The sequence below is a fragment of the Panthera onca genome, chromosome B3 (assembly GCF_046562875.1).
Source record: "Panthera onca isolate mPanOnc1 chromosome B3, mPanOnc1 haplotype 2, whole genome shotgun sequence".
NCBI lineage: Eukaryota > Metazoa > Chordata > Mammalia > Carnivora > Felidae > Panthera > Panthera onca.
Window position 1 is genome coordinate 133552982 of NC_138344.1, and position 24017 is coordinate 133576998.

General features: G+C 38.0%; 1 protein-coding gene across 8 annotated transcripts in view; it reads right to left on the reverse strand.

Moving 5' to 3' along the window:
* The window catches only part of RPS6KA5 (ribosomal protein S6 kinase A5), a 181127-nt gene that overhangs the window by 112381 nt on the left and 44729 nt on the right, over positions 1 to 24017 (reverse strand). For 7 of the 8 annotated variants that reach the window (XR_009606532.3, XM_060620543.3, XM_060620544.3 and 4 more), the window contains exon 2: positions 18281 to 18352. Coding sequence is in view for 3 of the 8 variants with exons in the window: in XM_060620543.3 (XP_060476526.2) it covers positions 18281 to 18352 (72 nt within the window). In the remaining 5 variants the exon portion in view is untranslated. Of the gene's footprint in view, positions 1 to 18280; positions 18353 to 20221; positions 20363 to 24017 lie in introns of all 8 variants that reach the window. The other variant, XM_078447908.2, reaches the window with a different exon arrangement.

A 24017-nucleotide genomic window follows, 5' to 3' on the forward strand; every position in this document is an offset into this window, starting at 1 on the left:
ACCCTCTGGACTTACAAAAAGAGTATTACCCTTCCCTGTACGATCATTTTTTAAATACTTAAAAACACTACCATGCCATCTCACCTATGCAAAATGTCCTTATTCCCTAAGCCAAACTTAAAGTAAATGATTTTGAGACTTCTCACCACTAGGAGGTTCCACTGACGTACTCTGTGAGTTACAAATATTTTTTCTTTGATTTCTTTCCTATTACTTTAACTCTTAAAAAAAATTTTTTAAAAATGTTTATTTTTGAGTGAGAGAGAGAGAGAGAGAGAGAGAGAGAGCAAGGGAGGGGCAGAGAGAGGAAGACACAGAATCCAAAGTAGGCTCCAGGCTCGGAGCTGTCAGCACGGAGCCCAACACGGGGCTCAAACCCATGAACCGTGAGATCATGACCTGAGCTGAAGTTGGATGCTCAACCGACTGAGCCACCCAGGTGCCCCTCTTTCCTATTACTTTAAAACTATGTCCTATTATATTGGGAAGCCTGGGTGGCTCAGTCGGTTAAGCGTCTGACTTCGGCTCAGCTCATGATCCCATGGTTGGTGAGTTTGAGCCCTGTATCAGGCTCTGTGCTGACAGCTGGGAGCCTGGAGCCTGCTTCAGATTCTGTGCCTCCCTCTCTCTCTCTGCCCCTCCCTCACTCATGCTCTGTCTCTCTCTGTCTCTAAAAAATGAATAAATGTTAAGAAATTTAAAAAAAATGTCCTATTATGCTAAATATGAGGTAGCACAGGATGCTAATGTATGTGGTCAAATAATATAAAATCATCCTGCTGCTACATTATATACTGTCAAATAGTAAACAGTCATCCACCTTACCATGTGATGAGATCCAGAAGCTTACCAATAACATAAGCTAAAGACTGCATATATCCTGCCAATACAATTATTTTCCCTATCAGAAAGCGTCAGGGAAAAGAAAGAAGGATAAAGCTTACAAATCTTCTGTTTTTACTTTTATAGTTGCCACGATTAACTAAGGCTACAGTACTTTTATCACATAGTAAGTGCCAAAGGTGTTTATGTCAACAAAATTCAACAAGTGCCTTACAACATTCCACACAACAAACATTTCAGACAAGTAGGATCCTAGGAGTAGGGTGGTCTAACTAAAACATAGTTGTGTCCAAACAGACTTGTTTTTGAAGCACCCATAAGGCTGCTTGTCACACTGCAGAGGGGAAGAAAACCCAGTCGCTACGCCCTCCCTGGGTAAACTGGGTTGCAGATGAGTAGAGAGAGAGAAAGTAAAGCAGCCCTTCTAGTGAACAGCACCATCCACTCCAGAACCACCTACATGCATTCCAGTATCTGAAGAGGGGACACGAAAAGTGGAGTTGATGGAAGTATTGTATCCTTTTAGTTCGTAACCAGATGAATGACTGCTTGCCTTCTAGTGCAGCCAACAACTAACTGGCTTTCATTCGGTAAGTGGTGTGCCGACCTCGTCAAAGAATTCCTATTCCGAAAGCATCGTCTGGAAGCTGCAAAGGCTACCAATGCTGACAACCCTCCTGGCCATAAAAAATGAACAGTACTTCCTGCTCAGATGGAGCCCCTAAAATGGATGTTTGGCCACACATCCGGATTTGCTGCTTAGGTAGAGACTAAGCTTCCTGCTTCAGCATGACTCTAATTTTCACATGGACACGCAATGGTTTCAAAGGCTTTATGAGCAATCCTCACGGAAGTCCTGTGTACTGCCGTGAATCTTATCAATTTCATTAGCATCAGCGCCTCTTCAAGATACTCTGTCAAGAAATGTGAGAAAAAGAGGGCACGGAGTTCACTGGGTTTCCAGAGGACCAGTCTAACGGCGCTTGACGGAGAGGTAGAGGTTCTACTTCTTTTGAGACTGAAGGAAAGTCAATTCTAAGAATGCATGACAAGAAGGATTAGTTCCTGACTTTAGCTTGATAGACATCTGGGACCAAATGAAGGAAGTAAACCCTTCAATTCTAGGCCCAACAGACGCCATTTTGGGTTCTGCTTAAGACCGGAGTGCTCTTCAAGCAGCCATTTCAGAGGAGAGAACTGGATCAAGACACATAAGTAAACTTCCCCACAAAGCTGGAGAAAGAACTCCACAGCTGGGAGGAAACCAGCTCCCTTATGAAGGTTACTTCTGTTCAAAGTGAAATGCGGATTTAGAATTCTATCCTCGCTGACACAGACAGCACAGTGTTGGCAAACCTTGTTGACAACGATCTCAATAGCTTGAGGATAAAGCAAGTAATATAAAATGAACTAAAACCAAGCACCACGGGGAAATGTCTAGTTCCTTGGAGTACGTCTCAGTTTGCTTTTCCAAGTGTGGGAATCTTACTCCACTTGCCACAATTAGTATTATCAATCAGGTGTTTAGTGCTTGTTGTCATAATAAAGAAAAGTTAAAACTGACTGACGGTTTGAAAACAAGATGACATTCATGCTGCCATATCAAAAGCCACCACACAATTTCAACTACATTTTCAGGCTAAACAAAAGCAGCCTTCTTGCTGAAATATATTTTGAGCATAACTGAACCGATCTTTTTGCTTTATTTGTAAAATGTGAATTCATTAAAAAGTTTTAGGAAGTAGCATCTAATCTCATGATAATGAGATCACAATTTGTTAAAAAATATTTTTACAGTCTGTAAAAGCAATCACTTTACAATGCCATATAATTAAACGCATGCAAAATGTGCATATGTTTACATGCATTATTCTGGAGGAAGAGTTAGTTAGGAGCCATTGTTCTAGAAGGTCTCTGGTTTATTTACTTAATTGCAGTCCTCACCTAGGACATGCCGCTCTCACTGGAATTCCCAAATGGCTCAAGCACTGTGAGATCACTGCTTCCCAATTTTTACTAATGCTATTGAAAACTGTGTGCCTTGTACACACTGCTTATCAGTTATGCCACACTTTGGGTTCATACCAAACTCCTAGCAGAAACTGCTGTACTTGAACCATGGCTTTTAAAAAACTGCATGGCAGAAATTGTTAGCGACTTCCACTTGGACCAGGAATACGCCCCCCTTTTCCTCTGTACAACACACTGCTGCACACTGACTGCCTAGGACGGGTTCACCCATGCGTTTCTGTCTCCATGTAGCTCAGCTGTCTGCTTCACACCAACTCGTGGATACTCACTCGTGGCCTCACCCATTTACTCCTGTTATTGTTATTATATAATTTAACTACATGTTACATAAACCACTGAAATGTAAATGTGAAAGAAAAATGAGGTTGAATACTTTGGAAGAACTGGATAGAAGCAAGACACTTAAAAAAAAAAAACTGCTGAAAAGCTAGGTGTGGGTGGAACACTATAAAAGGCTTGGGGGAAAACTGTGGAAATCTAGAAGGATTCTGGACTCAGAGTACTTCAAATGCTGCTGGTTCCCACTCTGCTTTGAAGAATCCGAAACTTAATTTTAGATGATGCACTACAAGCATCACTACAAGTGATTTATACAAAATAAACTATTGTTTAAGAAATTATTCTCGGGGCGGCTGGGTGGCTCAATTAAGTGTCTGACTCTTGGTTTCGCGTCAGGTCATGATCTTGCGGTCTGTGAGTTCAAGTCCCACGTGGGACTCTGCACTGACAGCGTGGAGCCTGCTTGGGATTCTCTCTCTTTCCCTCTGCCCCTCCCCTGCTCGTGCTCTCTTTCTCTCTCTCTCTCAAAATAAATAAACTTTAGAAAAAAGTTTAAAAAAAAATTATTCTCAAAGAAAAGGTCCCATGCCTACATCCAAAGACTGGCAAGTGGGGGTGCCTGACTGGCTCAATCTGTAGAGCATCTGACTCTTGATCTCAGGGTGGTGAGTTCAAGCCCCAAGCCCCTACTTAACAAACAACCACAAAGACTGGCCTCACTGGCAGATGAATATATATTTATCTATTTTAAGTGAAATTAATATGTTCAAAGCACATATTTATATATACCCTTTTAAAGTGATTTTCCACTTTAACTGTTTTTTTTTGATTAACAAGTACCAGTCATGTCATTATGAGAGAGGATCTTGTTCATTACTGTTGGAACCCAAGAAGTCTCTCCTCCTTCCAGATTATTGGAATCTCCTTAAAGGGTGACTCGGCCATCAACCACACTATGGCCCCAGCTTGCTTTCATCCTCAACCTGGCAAGCACAGCTTTTGTGGTACCATCTAAATTGTTGATAAAAAATATAACCCTTCTGGCTCAAATCAGTTGATGTCCAATTGCCCTTAAGATAAGGAGAATACTTAATATAATTAAATTATCTGGCGTCCACCTCCCTCTTTCCCCCTTCTGTCTCATTTAGCAGACTCTTTCAGACCTCCAGCCTTTTCTGACTTCTCTGACTAGCACAGTTCCTCAAATTTTATGCTCTCATAACACCATGCATTCTTTGTCACAGAAATGATCAGAAACATGATTTTTCACTGATCTGTGTGACTGCTTCACTGTCCACTTCCACAGGACTGGAAATTCCACGAAATCATACACTGTGATTTGACTCCTTGTATCATCAGCAAGTAACTGGAGACTCGATGCTAAGTGCATGAAAAAAAAGAACAAACAAGCTAGGAAACAGGAGCAGACCAAAGAAAGAGCTCCGTAGCGTATAGCCAAATACCCTCTTCTCGGCTGATAATTTTGCTCTAAAGTTGAAACTGAGTCTTTAACAAAAGAAACCAGTAATGCAGACCGGTGGTACCGAGCTACCCCCAGCCAACTCTTTCCCTCGGAGGAAGGAACAATCAGCTTTCGTGAAGCAATTCCTTTTAATTTGGGTATTAAATTTGATTCCTGGCAACATTCCCTGGTGAAAGTGAACTCAGGAAACTTAGGAACCACCATTCTAGAGCAGGAAAATGTCTTAACATAGTCCACTTATGGCCACTGTGTTATGATCTGCCACAATCACTGAAGAACGAATCACAATGCCTGGCCACATCCCTTTCTCAGATATAATTTAATGTGGGGAAAAATTTCTGTCTTTCCACATGTGATATGTCCTGGCACTGACCAGCAGGCCACCTGCCTTCCCTTCCTCCTTCCCCTGTACAACTTCACTGACCCCAAGACAACATTGTCAGGAATGGAACCAAACAAGAAATACACTCATGGAATTCTGAATTTCATTTGTCCTGCCCTTGGAAACGAGATCCCTGTCAATAGGCGAGTGGAACGTACGTGGTGAGTAATGCCAGAGTGGTGTGTATGAAGCCCCAGAAAACCCACCATCATCCATGTCAGAGAAATAGCTCCATTTCAGTGTTCTTACAGCACAATTAGCCACAAAAACACACACTCACGAGTCCAACCAACTAACCATAATTTGGTACTTCTAAAAGATCCATCTAAAACATCTAATTAGACCTTAGCATCAAAAAGAAACATTATTGTCCAAAAGACAATGTTTTTCCAATAATATTGACACATCTTCTGTCAAAGATGCTGTTCTCATGATATCATTTAATGTTCATGATATAGGAACCATTTGATAACTTCAGCACTTGTTAAGTCTCTCTAGGCCGGTTTTTGGGGGCACCTGGTGGCTCAGTCGGTTAAGCATCGACTCTTGATCTCATGGTTCATGGGATCAAGCCCTACATCGGGTTCTGCACTGATGGCATGGAGTCTGCTTGGGATTCTCTCTCTCCTTCTCTGTCCTTTCCCTGCTTGTGTGCGCTCTCTCTCTCTCAAAATAAATAAATAAATAAATAAATAAATAAATAAATAAACAAACAAACTTCAAAAAAAAAAAAAAAAAGGGGCTCTTTAGACTGTTTTTTTCCAAACAGTGGGCAGTGGTACCAATTAGTGGGTCTAAACAGCATTTAAAAAAAAATAAGATAAACAAATACACTAAAAGTGTTTCATGAAACCCGTGCTTCCTCTTTATAAATGCATGCCCATGTGTATGTATATATGGATGTAAACAAATCTGAGCACATGGGAGGGGAAAAGAGAGGGGAGTACAGAGCAGCAGCTAAACACAAAGACTCTGCCAGATTGCCTGAGGCTGAACCCTACATATGGTATTTAGTAACTGTATGACCTTGGGTAGAACAGTTAAGATCACAGTGTCTCAATTTCCACATTAGGGAGAGTAATAGTTCCTACATCTTACTTTCTGTTCCAGGGATTAAATAAATTAATGTAAGCATCCTGGCAGATAACAAACACTATAGAAGTATTAGTGGAAGAAAAGTGTGTGTGTGTGTGTGTGTATACAGACATAACATAAATACACATACTGAGTTGCAATATAAAAATGTGCTTATTTCGTCCTATGGGAAATAGCCAAAACAGCTTGAAAGTCACTGTTCTAAGTAAATTTATATGCCTTTCCTTTAAAAAAAAAATTATGTAAGCCACAGAATTTTCCCTTTTATCCCTACCTCCTAATAACCTCAGAGTTAAATTTAAGACTCAATTATAATGCCTATCTCACCCCGGATGTCTGTAAAATCTATTTCACTTTCCTTTTATCTGGCTTTCACTTTTTTTTTTTTTAAGGTTCTCTCTTTTTTATCTTGAAAATGCCCTTAAATCTCTTTTTGAAAGAAGGTAAATTTCAAAACATATTTAAAATAAATGCACTTGACTTTATATATTTATCAAACAAGCATTGATTCCTAAATTCCTTTATACAACAGATATCTTAACTGTACACTAAATTCCAAATATTAAAAAATACATACCTATAAAATGAAATATTCCAAATTTTAAAAGAAAAAATGTCTGAATAAAAAAAATTTTAAAGAAATACAATTTTTAGAGAGATAAAATTGTTAGAGGAAAAAAAAGGAGAATCTGAGCAATTTCATATAACTATTTTGTAAAAATTGGCCACTGCTTTGATTTGTAAAATCAAAAACACCCCAAATGTATCAAATTAATTAAGGCAGACTAAAATACTCTTCTAAGATATAAGGAAAAGCTATGAACCCCAAACACAATTAAATAAATAGATGCTGTAAGTAAACAAAAGAGGCACAGTAAAAGCGTATGAAATCATAAGCAGTGATTTTTATAAAAGACACTGAGGTAGGCCATTTGTTTGGGGCATAAACATTTATATCCTTCTGAAGATATGTAATACAGAGGATCTGGATGAGACATAATAAAAGTGCCAGCATTCTAGATTTAATCCAGTTGTAGTTTTTAAACTAAAAACACGGCCATTTGACCCATTTGCTTAACTACGTCAATGGTCAGAAACAGTTGTACAGCTGAATCAGGAACACAAAACAGTACATTTTCTTATGGATGGTGATAGCGTCTAAAAAAGACTTAACATGTACAAAGGTTGAAAATAAAAATAGTCACAGGAATAACTATCTATGGCTACCATTTGTGCATACTGCATTAGCTTGAGTAACTAAAGACTAATTGTGTAATAATTTTCTAGATCAGCACTTTGTAAGTTTCAGAGAAAGCACTAAGACACTACATGCATGAAGCCAGCTCATAACTGCATATATGTAAGTGGGTGTGGCCAACTCCTGCCTATCTCCACATGAGTGACCCATTACATCACAGGCGCCATATCTTATCCCTGGTGCCAAATGACTTGAAAACCAAAGATTCTGGTCCAGCAGGAAAGAAGAAAAAGCTACAAAGGAAACCATGCCCAACTGTGAGGTCTAGACTTGGAAATGACTGCCCATGAATATGATTGTCAGAGAATCTTACTAAAAGAAACATCCACAAGAACAAGGAAGTAAGAACAACCATTACTTGAAGCACATTCATAAATCATTCCCTTTATACCTCAACAAACAAGCTGTCTGCTTAGCTACACAGTTATGTCTTATTGGCCAGTGTTACATACCATCTGTAGTAGAAGTGAAGGGTGCTCTGCCAGTGACACTTGGACAGGCTGATATATCCATACACCAGAGCTGCTGATAATCCACAGCTGCCTCCTTCTCAGGAGAAAGGCCTAAGGTAGACAGCGATACCCTAACCCGTCCCAACCCAAGCAGCCTACAGCCAGTGACTAACATAGGTGCAAAAGGCCTGCCTCCTTACTTTTGCTCCAAAACTTCCCATGAGTCCAGGCTGAATCTAGACCCGAGCTTAGACCACATGCTGCTTGGGCTCTTCCCCTGCTCCTTCTGCTTCCCTCACTCTCTCCTGAGAGCATTCCTGCAATTAATCACATGCACCTAAATCCCTGTCCTGGCCTCTGCTTCTAGCTGACATGACCTACGACAGCATCAGTAATAAGTTGTATCATGTCAATGTCAACCAACATCTTCCTATGGAATCATTTTATGATCATGGCATAAATCATTACAAACATTGAACCTCTAAGGCTTCCATAAACACTGTAGGTTTACACTGAAGCATAAGGTACAGTGGATATATACAGATGCAGAATTATAAACTTTTTTGAATAACAATTTTGACAATTCATGAATACATGCTTGGAAAAGTACTATTTTAATAGGGATATTTTCCAAACACTTAAGGGAATAAAATGACAAATGATGACTAAGTCAGCATACTTTATAAAATAGTCTTTTACATGATTCAACCAAAGTTTTATTCCCCTTTATCCTATCACCAAAAAGTAGCTGTCTTTAAGTTGCCTAGTGTGATTTCTAGCACCCTCTAGTGGCAAATTACCCAAGAGAAATAGAAATCTGTCTCATTTAATAAAGAAAATGTGCTTCTGATAACGCTGAAGTATAAATTAAAAAAAAAAAAAAAAAAAAGGCTGTCCCATCAAGGATGATTTTCATAGAGTCTGGGAAAATGAGTAAAGAACACCAGAGTCACCATTTCAAGGATGGCACTTAAGATTGGGGTAAGCAACCAAAAGATGGTCTCTCTACTGGATAAATAAGTATTTCCATGCAACAGCTTGCAAGATCTGCTATTGATTAGATGACCCCCCCCCCCCCAAAAAAAATCAACACAATAAGGAAAAAGTTATCTTCTCATAAGGGCACCAGGGGCTGAGGTAGGCACAAATGATAGTTGCCCACTAGACATTCCTAGAGGTAAGGCATTTTGAATTTCTGTACTTTGCCAGTACTCATTCTAAGGTTTCATAAGCTCAGGAATAATTCTATATTAAATGACTACATTAAATGCCTAGATCCTTATTATTCAATTTGCAGATTTGTATGTAATCTATCATTTTTTTTAATACTGCCTACTCTAAGCCCAGCACCCAAAACAGTACTTGCCTCTTGATAAACACATGTAAATGAGTGAATCCCAAGAGCAATGGGAATGAACTGAAAGTTTATTTTTAGTGTTTGAGAAAGAGAGAGAGCATGAGTACGAGCTGGGGAAGGGCAAAGAGAGAGGAAGAAAGAGAATCCCAGGCAGGCCCCAAGCTGTCAGCACAGAGTCCAATGCAGGGCTCCATCCCACAGACCGTGATATCATGACTTGAGTCGAAATCAAGTCAAATGCTTATTAATCAACTCAGCCACCTAGGTGCCCCTGAACTGAAAGTTTCAAATAGAGAAGTGGCATGTCCAATTTTGCACTTAAGAAGGATCACTCAGGCTGTGGAGTGGATAATGGACCAGAAGAACCAGCCTGAAACCTGGACGATCTTTGGTGGCTCTATTCCTCTCTTGCTGGACATATTTTAGGCTGTACCATAAAATATTTGTTAAAAAATGACACATATCACACTCATGTGAGACCTCGCTAATGCATTATATTATCTCTTTTAAGAAGCTGGGCTTCTTTCTCTTTTAGTTACATAACTAGCTGAAGTTTATACAGCAGTTACTATGTGTCAGGCACTCTAAATGTTTTATTACTCATTTTCTGCATATTTAAGTATAAGATCGCCAACCTAAAATAAAAGGGTGTTCAGAACCTAAAATGTCTGTATAGTTAAAAGAAGAAAGCAGAATAAGAAACACAATCCTTTCATTTGATATGTTATTTTTAAGGTAATAGACAAATCAACTTCTTAGAAATGTTCATCAAATTTCAACTACCAATATCTCATTTATGAAGCAGTTTTTCATTTGTTAGACTTTTCTTATTAGAAATATAACTTCTGTTGAAATTACTCCCAGATATGCTAACATATCTATATGAAAAAACTAATTATCCTTATGAAGAAGTCCCAAATAATTTTTTTTTTCAAATTTAGGATATAGCTTTACAGTGGAGTTTCCTATTCAAGAAACAACCACAACTGATGGTTATCCAGCAACTAGCACTTCGTATCCATTATTTCATTAATCTTATAACGACACTGTGAGATGGGTATTATTGACTTATGCCAATAGGGACTTAGGCTCTCAGAGTTCAAGTGATTTACCCAGGGAACACAAGTAGGTAATGAAAACATCAAGATTCAAGCCTGAAGTTGCTATGTCATCCTGGATACGAAGTACTTCACAGTTGTGAATGCACTAAAACTGGAAGAGGAAATCAACTCGGGGGCACCCTTTGTGGTCACATGGCAAACTTTATTTAACTTTTGGGGAGGCGTAATGACAAAAGATCTCCAAAGTACAGGATCATGTATGATGAATAAAGAAAATTCAAGGAGAATACTAAAGTTTTTTTTTAGCTAAAACCATCATGCTCCATTCCATTAAGCATTAGAAGTACTAAGAATGTACACAATGGGTATGCTTAAAGACTTTCTTCACCTCTACCTGGGCACATGTCTCAGAGAAAGCAAATGGTTAAAAGTAAAGCAGCAGAAAAGGTAAGGAGAGAAATGAAAACAGAATCAGTATTCGCACAAACAATCTAAAATTTCATCATGAAACAAAATACAGTTGATCCTTGAACATGGGTTTGAACTACACAGGTCCACTTACACATTAATTTTTTAAAAATAAATACAGTACAGGGGCGCCTGGGTGGCGCAGTCGGTTAAGCGTCCGACTTCAGCCAGGTCACGATCTCGCGGTCCGTGAGTTCGAGCCCCGCGTCAGGCTCTGGGCTGATGGCTCGGAGCCTGGAGCCTGCTTCCGATTCTGTGTCTCCCTCTCTCTCTGCCCCTCCCCCGTTCATGCTCTGTCTCTCTCTGTCTCAAAAATAAATAAACGTTAAAAAAAAAAAAAAATTTTTTAAAAATAAATACAGTACAATATCGTAAATGTATTTTCTCTTCCTTACGATTTTCCTAATATTTTCTTTTCTCGTGCTTTATTGTTAAATGCACAGTATATAATGCATATAACACACAAAATATGTGTTGATCAGTTATTTATATTATCAGTAAGGTTCCCAGTCAACAGGAGGGTAGTTAAGTTTTTGGTGGGCCAAAAGTTATGCACGGATTTTCAACTAGGCAGGGGGTTGGTGCCCCTAACTGCCATACTGGTCAAGAGTCAAGTATAATTCTAAAAGATGAACCAAAGCTATTTCCTGGACTTGGAGGTATCAATCTCAAGAATCATGCTAGAGACAAGAGCATGAATTATATACTCATTAGACCATTATCATCTCACACTGTTGTGAGCTATGGAGATGGGGCAGGGCTACAGAGTTGGACAGATGTATGAAAATGATCTTAAGAGCTTACAATCTAGAAGGAAAATAGCAGAAAAGAAGGAAAATTCAGAGAACCACTCAGTGCTGTGTTCTCTGCAAAGAAATTTCAGCACCCCAATTCAGAGAAGGAAGGGATCTAGGCAGGATTTGGACGGGCAGAAGAGAAAAGGAGCACTAGGATTATGGGAAAAAAGATAAGGCAGAGCATCAGAATATGGGAAAGTATGCCTAAATGTAGGGGAGTAAAACAAAAGTAACCAGATTAGAAAGTAGGTGGAATATCAGGGTAACTGGACAAAAAAGACAGGAGAAAACAAAGCTAAGTCTGAAAACAAGGCAAAAGGATTTGGATTTGAATTAATTAACTGGGGGAGGGGGAGGCACTATAAATTCTGAAATAGGAGAAAAGCGCAGTAATGTTGAATTTTAATGAGGATGCATACCATTTATAACAGAATATAAGTAAAATGCATAACACAGAAGAGAGAACTTGCAGAAAAGCAGATCAGTTAAGAAAACCCTAGCAACAATCCATGTACAAGGTAATATCTATCAGTGATGGCACAAGGAACAGAAAAGGTCAATCCAAGGGTCATTTCGAAGGAAAAATTATAAGACTTTGTAAGAAATAAGAAATAAAAAGTAGAGAAAAATCAAAAATTACTTCCAAGTGTCTATCTTAGGAAACTGATCGACAGACTAGTGATAGACCAACGGGAACAAGATAGCTGGAAAGAGAAATAAATCAACACTCTGAGTGAAAGAGAGGTTTTGAAATGAATATTACATGCATTTAAGTATGAGATCAAAAAGCAAATCTTTGATATTTTAATATTCCACAAAGTCTTCAAGATACTGGGTGAATAGCATTTTACATAGTTCAAAACACATAAAAATTAATTCATCAGAAGAATTTTCAGTTTCACTTCCAAAGAAAACCTGGCTTGACACATAAAGACATCTGATGAGGCTTTTCTATTATTCTAGGTGGTGTTGGAAAAAAATTATCTTAAAAAGGTAATGAAACTGAAAGATTAGTGGTGAAATTTTTGAATAAAAATTGAGATTTTATTATATTCATAAGAAAAGTTTCCACCTACTCCATTTAGTCATCAAAAATGTGATTTTAAATACAGAAATACCTACAAATGACACCTTAGTTATTCCGTCTTCTCCTAAGAGAAGTAAGAGTATAATTGGTAATATGGCAACGAAAAAGCATGAAATGAAAATGCCCAAGTAAAACGTTCTTGATAAACTCATTCTTCACCTTTGTAGAGTTATCTTAAGGACCTGGAATCATACCACTCAAAAAGCTGAAGCAGGTAATGCAACAAAGTATTAACTGTGTTGAAAGAAAATATACCCCAGGTTTGATTTCGATAAATTCGCTATTAAAAATTTCACACGGATGAAACTGGCCTATAATTTTCCTTCCTCATATTCTCTTTGTGGTTTTTGAAATCAAAGCCATACCGCATCCAATGAACTGGAAAAAAAGAATCCCACTCTTCTATCCTCTGAAAGAGTTTGTGGAAGATGAGAATTATCTATGTGTTGAATGCTTGGCAGAACTCATTCTTAAAACTCTATCAACTATTGTCCTGGCAGAAAGTTTTTGCTTACTAATTTCCTTAACAGTTACAGAATATTAAGGTTGACTGGTCTTTTTTAATCAGTTTGGAAATTTACACACTGCAAGATTTATGCGCATGTTAAAGTTTGCGGAATACTACCTCAGAACACTAACTCCTATCACCTCCCAAACTGTATGCTATTTTTGTCCAGTGATTCAGTTTTCTTTTTTTAACCCCACAATTTCAACATTACAGCTATGGTTGTTTAGATTTTCTTTAGATCCAATCCTTTTTGCATCTCGGAAACTCTCCTGAGATTACTTTCCTTTTTCCCTACAACTAGGTCTTTTAGAAATTCTTTTAGTGAGGACGTGTTGGTGGAAAACACACTCAGCTTTTGTATGTCTGAAAATGTCTATTTCGCCCTCGCTTCTGAAAAATAGTTTTGTTGGGTATACAATTCTAAACGGACTTATTTTCTCCGGGCATTCTGCAGATATTTGTGTACTCTCCCTTGGTTTTCATGGTAGCTGTTGAAAAGTCATCTGTTTATCTGATCATTGTTCCTTCATAAATAAGTCTTTTCTCTCTGGCTGCTTTTAGGGTATTTCTCTGGTGCTCATCACTTTCTCTATGATGTATTCATGTGAGAATTTCTATATACTTGTCTGCTTGGAATTTGTTCTGTTTCTTCAACCTGTGAATTCACATGTTTAATCAATCTTAGTAAATTCTCAGCTAGGATTTCTGATCAGACAACCTTGTACCTTCTCTCTGTCCTCCATGTCTTAATCTCTCTTTTACAGTGTCTTTTTTTTTAAATTTTTATTTATTTCTGCGAGAGGACAAGCAGGGGAGGGGCAGAGAGAGGGGTACAGAAGATCCGAAGTGGGCTCCCCACTGACCGGCTGACGGGCTGACAGCAGCAAGCCTGATGCAGGGCTCAAACTCACTAACCAGCTTGTGGCCTGAGCTGAAGTCAGACACTCAACCAACTGAGCCACCCAGGTGCCCCTTAATCTCTCTTTTATAAATGCCATCTCATTTTCCTCCATTTTATATTCTGCACATTTTCCTCAAATCCATCTCTTAATATGTTAATTCTCTTTAGCTACATCTCATCTGCTAGTAAACCAACTACTGAGTTTATAATCTGAATTACTTTTTCAACTTCTAGAACTACTATTGGTTCTCTTTCAAATCTGTCCATTTTGTAGCATGCTTTTTTTCCTTAATATTACCATCAAAGCTCTGTTTAATTTTAAAGACCATATCAACATTTATATCATATTTCAGACCTAATAATTCCAATAGTCTCTACAGGTCTAATTTTGCTGTTTGTTGTTTCCACGTCTTTCACTCATGGAGACTTGCTTCTTGGATGTTGTGATCATTGACAATTAAGACCATGTCTGTAAAACTTTCTTCGATACTTCTTTATGGTCTAGGTAACAGTTTATTCTTTCAAAGAGGATTTACATTTGCTTTTCCTAGGCACCTGGGAATACTACCAACTCAGTACGACTGTAAACTAAATTCCTACCTATTTTTTGTTCTTTGGAATTACACAAATGTGTACAAATTCAAGCTGCAAACCCGCATGATGCCTGGCTTATGTTGTGAATGCTCAGGGAACGCTTTTATTTATTTATTTTTTCCCTTCACCCAGAGCCAATGCTGAGGCAGAAAAATTTCCTCTGCACCTCCCTTTGCAGACTGGATTTTTTTTTTTTTCTTATTTAGTGGTTTGCTAAGCAGTAGCCTTTTCTACCTCTCGGGAGTCTTAGATGATGTCCCTCATACCAGGCATGGAAATGCTAAGTCCAAAGAACCTGCTCACAATCTACTGGTACATTTCCCCAGAATAACCTTTGCCTTCAAGGGGCTTATTTATTCTCTAGATTCCTGTTCTGTTTTCCTTTTGGATTCCAAGGATTTTTCTTCTTCTTACAAGCTGACCTATACTATTTAGTAGACTTTCTTTAGAGGTTTTTATCCAGCACTTCAGGGGTTTAAAAATGAGGAAGATTTTCCAAGATATGCAAGCTGTCATCTTATCAGAAAGAGAACATAAACTGCCTTTCTATTTCTACTTATGTATTTGGAATATACTGCCAAATATAAAATTGACAGATCAAGGAACAGAATTAGTTTCATGGTTTTTGTTACATGTTATAAAATTCAGCGATGAAAATTAATTAATATTACATGTTAATAGTGGCTTGAGGAGATCTGTAGTTTCTATGCCTATTTTGCTTCAGAGAGGTTATCCACTAATATTAAATAAAAGTTTTTTGGCTTTGACCATATCTGGAATAAAACATGATCTTATGCTGATTTTCATAACTTATTTTCTAAAAGACCAGCTGCAAGTGTTGATAAGGTTGTGGAGATATTGAAACCCTCATACACTGCTGGTGGGAGTATAAAATGGTGGGAATGTAAAATGATGTGGCCATTTTAGAAAACAGTCTAGTAGTCCCTCAAGAAATTAAACATAGAATTATCACATGGAATAGCAATCCACTGCTATGTACCCAAGAGAAATTAAAACACATGTTCACACAAAAACTTATACATGAATGCTCACAGCAGCATTGTTCATAATAGCCAAAAGGCAGAAACAATCCAAAAACCCCATTGACGGATGAATGGATAAACAAAATGTGGTATACCCATATAGAGGGATATTATTAAGCCATGGAAAGGAAAGAAATACTGATGCATGCTACCACATGGATGAATCTATAAAACATTATGCTAACTATAAGAAGCCAGACACAAAAGACCACAAATTATATGATTCAATTACATGAAATATCCAGAACAGGCAAATATAATGTATAGAAAGTAGGTCAGTGGTTGTTTAGGGCTAGGAGGATGGCAAGCTTGGGAAGTAATACACAAAGGGTTCATAGTTTCTTTCTGAGGTAAGGAAAATGTTCTAAGACTGGCTGGGGGGATGGTTGCACAGCTCTGTAAATATACTAAAACCACTGACTTGTACACTTTAAATGGATGGACTATATGGCATGTGATTATATTGCAGTAAAGCTATTAGAATAAAAAACATGCAGATAAAACAAATTCTGTGGCTATAACATAAATTGACCTGAAAAAGCCTTTGACAAAATGCCACAAACTATTTCTAAGGAAATTCAGTCACCATACAGTTGTGACCCTTCTTCTTCTTCGAGGAGATACTGCCTTTGAAAGAGGAAACAAATGTTAAGAATAAAAGACATTATTTTGATATTTTGCATGATTTCTTAATGATATGGTAGGGTGAGGCTAGTTTGTTTCAAAAATACATCTTTACAAATGATCTGATGGAGAGAATGCACAGTAAACTCTCCCAAGTTGACAATTATACTAAACTCTTCCTGACAATAAAATATTTAGCTGATGAAAATAAATTATAGGGCTTATGCACTGGCAGCTGTAAAGGCTGGCTCTATACAATATGCTGAACTACTCAGGAAAATCATGAAAATTTATATGACAAGGCCCTAGGCATGACAGCTCAATACCGAATGACCTAAAGACAAATTGCATACGTGGTATGCGAGGGCAGTGGCTGGGACTGATCCTGGAAGCCCAGGAGAAAGGACTTTTCTCCTGCTAAAAGCCTCGGCACTTAGGAATCTATGGGCAGGTGCCTTCCTGCGGACAACGGCGGGTAAGAGGCTGGGAATCTAGGAAGGCATACAGGCCCCTGAGAGTGTGAAGCTAAACTTTAGTGGAGAAGAAAAATAGTCTGTTTTCTGAGGCTCTCCCTCCCCTTCCAGGAAAGAGACAATAGGGCCTGTTGAGACTGCAAAAATAAAGAATTAAAATCCTCCTTTTCATCCCTACCTTAAAGATGGAAAATGAGAGTCCCAAGTTCTCACAGCGGCATACCTACAGAGCAACACATCCCAGAGAGAGAGCTGAAGAGACCAGGTGCGTTCCTGGCAAGACCAGCTGTGTAAATGGTGGGCCGACTGCAGAATGACAATGTGGGATGCTCTGCTCATGAAGTACTTAGAATCTCAGGACAGTGAAAGCAGAGCATTAAACCTAACATGGGGCTCTTCTGAGTGTGGGGGTCTCTGCAACTGCACAGGCTGTACGTCCAAGAGGCCCTGACTCTTGAGCAGCAAGAATGGCAGCAGCAAAAATCCAGGAGGCACAGAAATGTATAAGGCAGAAAACCAAGATCGTCCAAAATCCTACCACCTGAGACAACCACTGTTATCATTTTGGTGATTTTCCACAGAATTTTCTATATTCATATATACTGCTGACCCTTCAACAACAGAGGTTTGAACTGCATGAGTCCACTTATACATGTAATTTTTTTTTTGATAAATACAGTGTAGTACTGCAAATATATTTTCTATTTCTTATGATTTTCTTAATAACATTTCCTTTTCTCTAGCTTTCTTAATTGCAAGAATACAGCATATAATACATATACAAACTATGTGTTAATCAACTGTTTATGCTATCAGTAAGGCTTCTTGTCAACAGTAGACTGTATTAGTAGTTAAGCTTTGGGGGAACCAAAAGTTACCCACAGATTTCCAACAGTGCAGGGGTTGGCACCGGTAACCCCCTGCATTGTTCAAGGGTCAAGTGCACATGTAGACATTGATTCATACAGAAGTGGTATGTTGCACACTCTCGTCTGTAGCCTTTTTTTAAGCTTATTAATAAGCTTCTTACATTATGGAGAATTTTCAAAAATGTTAAAAACACATCATTTCAATCCTATTGTCTAAATTACAAAACATAAAGATCCCTGTTCAATTTAACCAAACTCAAACCTAACTTTTGTTATGTTTCTGAAGGGTCTTGGGTTTTTCGTTACTAACAATGATGACCAGTGGATATGAATAAAATGGAGTGAGGAGTGAATGAGTTAATCAGCATAAAGTATTTCACAGAATACTTGGCAAGTAACAAGCTCTCTATAAATTTTAGGGATTTTAGTATTGTGTCCTATGTAAAGACTGAACTAATTTACATTCCCAACAGCAGGGTAAAAGAAATTGGTTTTCCTAAATCCCTGCCAATTCTTCCAAATTTTTCCTTTTGTATTTTTTCTATGAATCGTTTGTTTGTGCTCTTTGACAGTTCTCCCACTGGATTCCTTACGCTTTTAAAATTTTAACTGATTTCTGTATTGGAGATACCAATCCTTTGTCATAGGAGTAACAAATGCTTTTTTAAGACTTACCTCCAGTTCCTAGGACCTTGAGGAGCTCAAAATTTTCAATCCCCACCTTCTCTGCATGTCCTGTTAAATTAGCTAAAAAAAGAAAGAGAAAAAAGAAATAATTAAGAGGGTCAGGAACAGGAGGGGGCCCTTGGGGGCTTCTGAAATACCAGCAATATTTTACTACTTGACTTGGGTAGTTAAGCCAGGGTTCACTTTATAATTATTTGTTAAACTACACAGCTATGTTTTGTATACTTCTCTGTATGTTATATATTACAGGAAAACTTTTAACATGTATTTATTAGAGAGAGAGAGATAGAGAGGGAGAGAGAGAGAGATAGCACAAGTGGGGAAAGGGCAGAGGGAGGGAGACAGAGTATGTGCAACAGGGTTTGCACTGTGAGCACTGAGCCCAGTGTGGGGTTGGAACTAACCAACCGCGAGATCATGACCTGAGCCAAAATCAAAAGTCAGACCTGAATAAAATCTAAGATCTCTGCCAGCTCTAAAATTTGTTTGAAAGTATTAACTCTTTAAAAACATATTCTGGGGGCGCCTGGGTGGCTCAGCTGGTTAAGCGTCCGACTTCAGCTCAGGTCATGATCTCACAGTTCGTGGGTTCAAGCCCCGCGCAGGACTCTGTGTTGACAGCTCAGAGCCTGGAGCCTGCTTCAAATTCTGTGTCTCCCTCTCTCTCTGCCCCTCCCCTGCTCATGCTCTGTCTCTATCTCTCTCTGTCAAAAATAAATAAACATTTAAAACATTTTTAAAAACTGGTTAAAGTGGTAAATTTGATATGTATATGATACGTATTTTACCACAACTACAAGAAAGAAGGAGCTCTGTAAACTGTGGGCTTCGGGTGAAAATAACGTCACAGAATTGGCTCATAGGCTGTACCAAATGAGACACACTAATGTAAGATGTTCAGAGGGGAGGCTCTGGGAGAAGGTGGAGGCAGGTGCTCTGAAGGAACTCTCTGCACTTCCTGCTCAATTCTCTATAAATTAAAATGAAGTCTTCTAAAAAATGAAGTCTCTAAAAAATGAAGTCTTCAGGGGCACCTGGGTGGCTCAGTCTGTTAAGCATTGGACTTCAGCTCAGGTCATGATCTCGTGGTTTGTGAGTTTGAGCCCTGCATTGGGCTCTGTGATGACAGCTCAGAGCCTGGAGCCTGCTTCAGATTCTGTGTCTCTCTGCCCTTCCCTCACTCATGCTCTGTCTCTCTAAAATAAATAAATGCTAAAAAAAAAATTTAATAAAAAAATATTCTGTCCTAGATAAACAAAATTAGGATATCTTACAAATGAGCATTTTCCAAAATATATTCCATTGATTCTGGTCCTATACTACAAGATGTTAATTGGTGTTATGTTTAGGGGGAAAAGATACTTTCAAGTCAAATAAACCTGAAATTCTCGGCTTAAACAAAGTTAATCAGGTTACAGGTTTCTTTACTGCTGAACTTCATAGATTCTACACCATGAAAATCTGCATGTGAATCTAAAACTCAGATACTATATTTACCAAATTTATTGGATCACAAAATTATTTTTTATGGCAATACCTATTAATATTGTGCCAACCAGCATTCTATAGATGTGGTTAAAGGAGGCCTAAGCTAAATTCTATTTCTACCACTTAAAAGCCACGTGACCTTGAACAAATTAATTAACTTCTCTGTGTCTCAGGTCCCCTCTAGTGTAAAATGAGGATAATAAAAATATCTACCCTCAAAGCATATTGATTTCTGCAATTTGCTTTGAAATGCTTAAAAAAATAAGATGGATTAAGGGGTGAATAGAGGTATGGACAGATATGTGATAAAGCAAATACGATAAATGTTAATTACAGAATCTAGACAGTGAGTGGGAGGGTGTTCAACATGTAGTTCTTCCAAATTCTCTGTATATTTGAAAATGTCCATAATAAAATGGCAGAAAATAAAATAACACCTACCTCACAGGGATCTGATGCGGATTCAAGGAGTTAAATTTATATGGAGCTTGTTGTGTGCCACTGAGCATCATTATAAGTGTTTGCAAATAAATAATGCTCTGGGCCTCCAACTTCAAGCAAGTCAGACCCAACTGCGAACTTCTAGAATTAAAAGTTTCAGGGGGATAAGTGACTTCAGTGTCCTTCCAAAGTTTAACTAAATGCATAATTAAAATATTTTAATTGTGGTCAAACCATGTAACATAAAATTTACCACCCTAACCATTTTTAAGTATATAATACAGTGGTGTTAAGTACATGTACTGTGTTTGCAACAGATCTCTGGAACTTTTTAATTTTGCACACCAAACCCTACACCCATTGAACTTAACCTACTGACAATTTAATGAAATTGTTGAGATGGCTGGATTTGGGTTTACCATTTTATTGCTTGTTTTTAACTTGCCTCTTCCCTTTATTTAAGTAACCTCTACACCCAACGTGGGGCCTGCACTCACAACCCCAAGATCAAGAGTCGCATGCTCTTCCAAATGAGCCAGCCAGGCGCCCCTTGACTTGTTTTTTCTGTTTGTTCCCATGTTTCTACTTTCCTGACTTAAAAACAGCAACAGCAAAACATTTAAATGGTTTTTAGAATTTCATTTCAATTTTCACGTGGCATTTTAGCTCTACTTTGTTACATTATTAGTGCAGTTGTTGCCCTAAGGAGTAGTGTACATCTTTAATTACCCACAGTCCTCTTATAATTAATACTGTTCCATTTCCCTAAAACTGTAGAAACTTTGTAATCATTCTTTATGGAATATTGATATATATTAAATGGAGTTAATATCTTCTATATATGCGATTATGCACAAGACAATGCTATCAGTTTTCCTTATATGATTTACAAAGAAAGAGGAAAGAGAGAGACTTCTGCATTTCTGTAGATATTTATCATTTTTGATGATCTTTCTTATCTTTTCCAAGGATCCAAAATTTCATCTGGTGTAAGTTTTCTTGAGCCTCGAAGAACTTCCTTTGACATTTCTTGTAGCGCAGAATTCTCCAAGTTTTCTTTGATCTGAAAGAGTCTTTCTTACCTTCATTCAAATCTTTTTATTGAGATATTCACATTCCATAAAACTCACCCTCTTAAAGCGTATCTGTCCATGCTTTTTAGTCTAGTCACAAGTTGTGTCACTGCTGCCACTAACTAAATCTGGAATCCTCTTCATTTTTGAAGCATATTTTTCTTCGATAAAGAATTCTGGGTTGACAGGCTTTTTTCTTTTCTTCCAGCACTTTTTTTTCCTGCTTATTTATTTATTTTTTAATATGAAATTTATTGTCCAATTGGTTTCCATACAACACCCAGTGCTCATCTCAACAGGTGCCCTCCTCAATATCCAGCACTTTATATAAACATGTTCTTCCATTCTCTTTTGGCCTCCATGGTTTCCCAGGTGAAGGCAGTAATTTAAATGTATCATGTTTCTCTTACTGCTTTCAACATTTGCTTTTGAAAGTTTTGCCGTGATGTGTACTGATGTGGACTTCTTTGGGTTCAGTCACCCTGGTATTCACTAAGGACCTTGTATCTGTAAGTTTGTTTTTCATCAAATTTGGGAGGTTTCAGCCTTAATTTTTCAAAAGAAAATTTTCTATCCCATTCTGTCTCTCCTCTGAAATTCCAATTATGTCCATGTTAGACTGTTTGATTCAACCTGAAAAGTCCCTGAGACTCTGTTCATTCCGCCCCCCCAATATGTTTTCTCTCTGTTCTTCAAATTGATTTCTATTACTCTATCTTCAAAGTTCATGTACTTTTCCTTTTGCACCTCCATTCAACTGTTAAATCCAGCTACTGAATTTTTATTTCAAATATTGTATTTTTCGACTCTAGAACTTCCATTTGGTTCTTTTTCATTGTTTCTATTTTCCTGATAGGATTTCTTGTTTTGTTTTTCACTGAGAGCATGACGTTTTATTTCACTGAGGATATTATAACAGCTGCTTTAAAAGTCTTGCCTGGTACAGCCAATATCTCGTTCATCTCAGGGTAGAATTCAACTGATTTTCTTCCTCTCTGATATGTTCCATTTTCTTGATTCTCCATATATGGGGTAATTATGGACTGTAGAAATGTTAATTTGTGGAGATGAGAGATTGTTTTTTTCTCCAGTGACAGTTGTTTCTTTCCTTCAGCCGGCAAATATCTTGGGTCGGCTTGAACTGTAAACTATTTTTCTTAGGAGGCAGCTCCAGTCCAGTTGAGATTCTTTGTCTTTACCCGAGTTTTTCTGAGTCCACTGTACTCACGCAGGGCTCAGAGGGCAGTCAGAGATGTGTGCTCACAAAAGCTAAGGACTCCCCCTCCTCTGGCTCTTCTTTTTCTGGGATTTCTCCCCTATCTTCAGTGATCAGGGTTCTCTGGTTTCAGTTTTCTAGTCTCCCTGGCCAAAGAGACTACTGTTTTTCCACCAGAGTCCCCAGAGTAGACTGTACTTAGCCTGAAGCTAAAATCAGTGAAAAGGCAAAGTTACTTCTTATAGCTCCCTCCCTTCCCTCCTCCAACTGTGTACTCCCCAGTAGAGTCTATCTGCTTCTGTTCACTCTCCAGTGCCTTAAATAGTTGCTTTTTACATTAAATCCAGATTTTACAGCTGTTTTCTACAATGGAATTCTCCAGTAGACGGTCTTTTTGTGAAATTATGAGAAACATAAGTCTTCCCTCATTACAGTCAACATCATGAAGGGGAGCAGAACACGCCCCCTCCAAATACGCCACTTTGGCATACTGGTTCTTTAGAATTAAAGTTCCTTAAGACACAGCCAGTGAAAGGACAGTGACCTCCTGGGTCTACCCTGAAGGCAGCAAATAAATCTCTCATTTGAAAGGTATCCTCCCTGTACTAGGAGGGTAGAAGGCATCCTTATTATCAGAAATAGGGGATTTAGGGCCAAGAAAGCTATATAAACAAACTGTTACTGCCTCCCTAATTCGATACCCAAGCCTAAACCCTTTTGTCAATTCTTCACAAAGCTACCTGCTTTGGTCACTTCTTTCAGTCTTGTATTTCTTTAGGCTCCTGTACATACAAAATTAAATGTGTTTTTTTTCCCCCTGTTAACTTGTGTTATATCAATTTAATTATTAGGCCAGCCAAAGAACCTAGAAGAAAGGAAGGGAAAGGTTCTCCTCCCCTACAATTACAGAGTTTCTACTTTAACTGCTCCCTTCGCAAGTTAACTTCAAAGAGTAAAATAAAATTAAAAAGGTAATTTGTTATAAGCCCAACTCAGGGATCTTGAACTTAATATCCATATAATTCTTTTACACGACATCTGTTAGGCAAAGTGAGTAATCAGACATATGGAAGCAAATTAATAGGAAGCTCTATCAATATTTAGGCATGAGGAAGAATTTATCAGTTATAAAGACTTTTTTCACTGTGTTAACAATAAAACACATATAGACAAATGGTAAATATGATACTATATATAGAATCCTAAGAACCAACAAACATATGTTTGGGCATGTGAGTCTAGGTGTCTAAATGGTTCTCATTTCTGTGCTATTGTCACTATTTAGAAGCCTTTGAATATGAAAGTCTAAAACTATATTCCTCTTAATTAAATTATTAAGCCAAGATCAAGAGCTCCAACTTCCCAGCACAATACCAACATTTATTAGAACAAGACTTAAAATATTTACACATTGTATTTCACCCTGGAGGTAAAGTAAACATCAGCCAATCACAGAAATCTGCGTTTCTGAGTCATTACACGCCTTAGTAAAGTCCAAAATGTATGC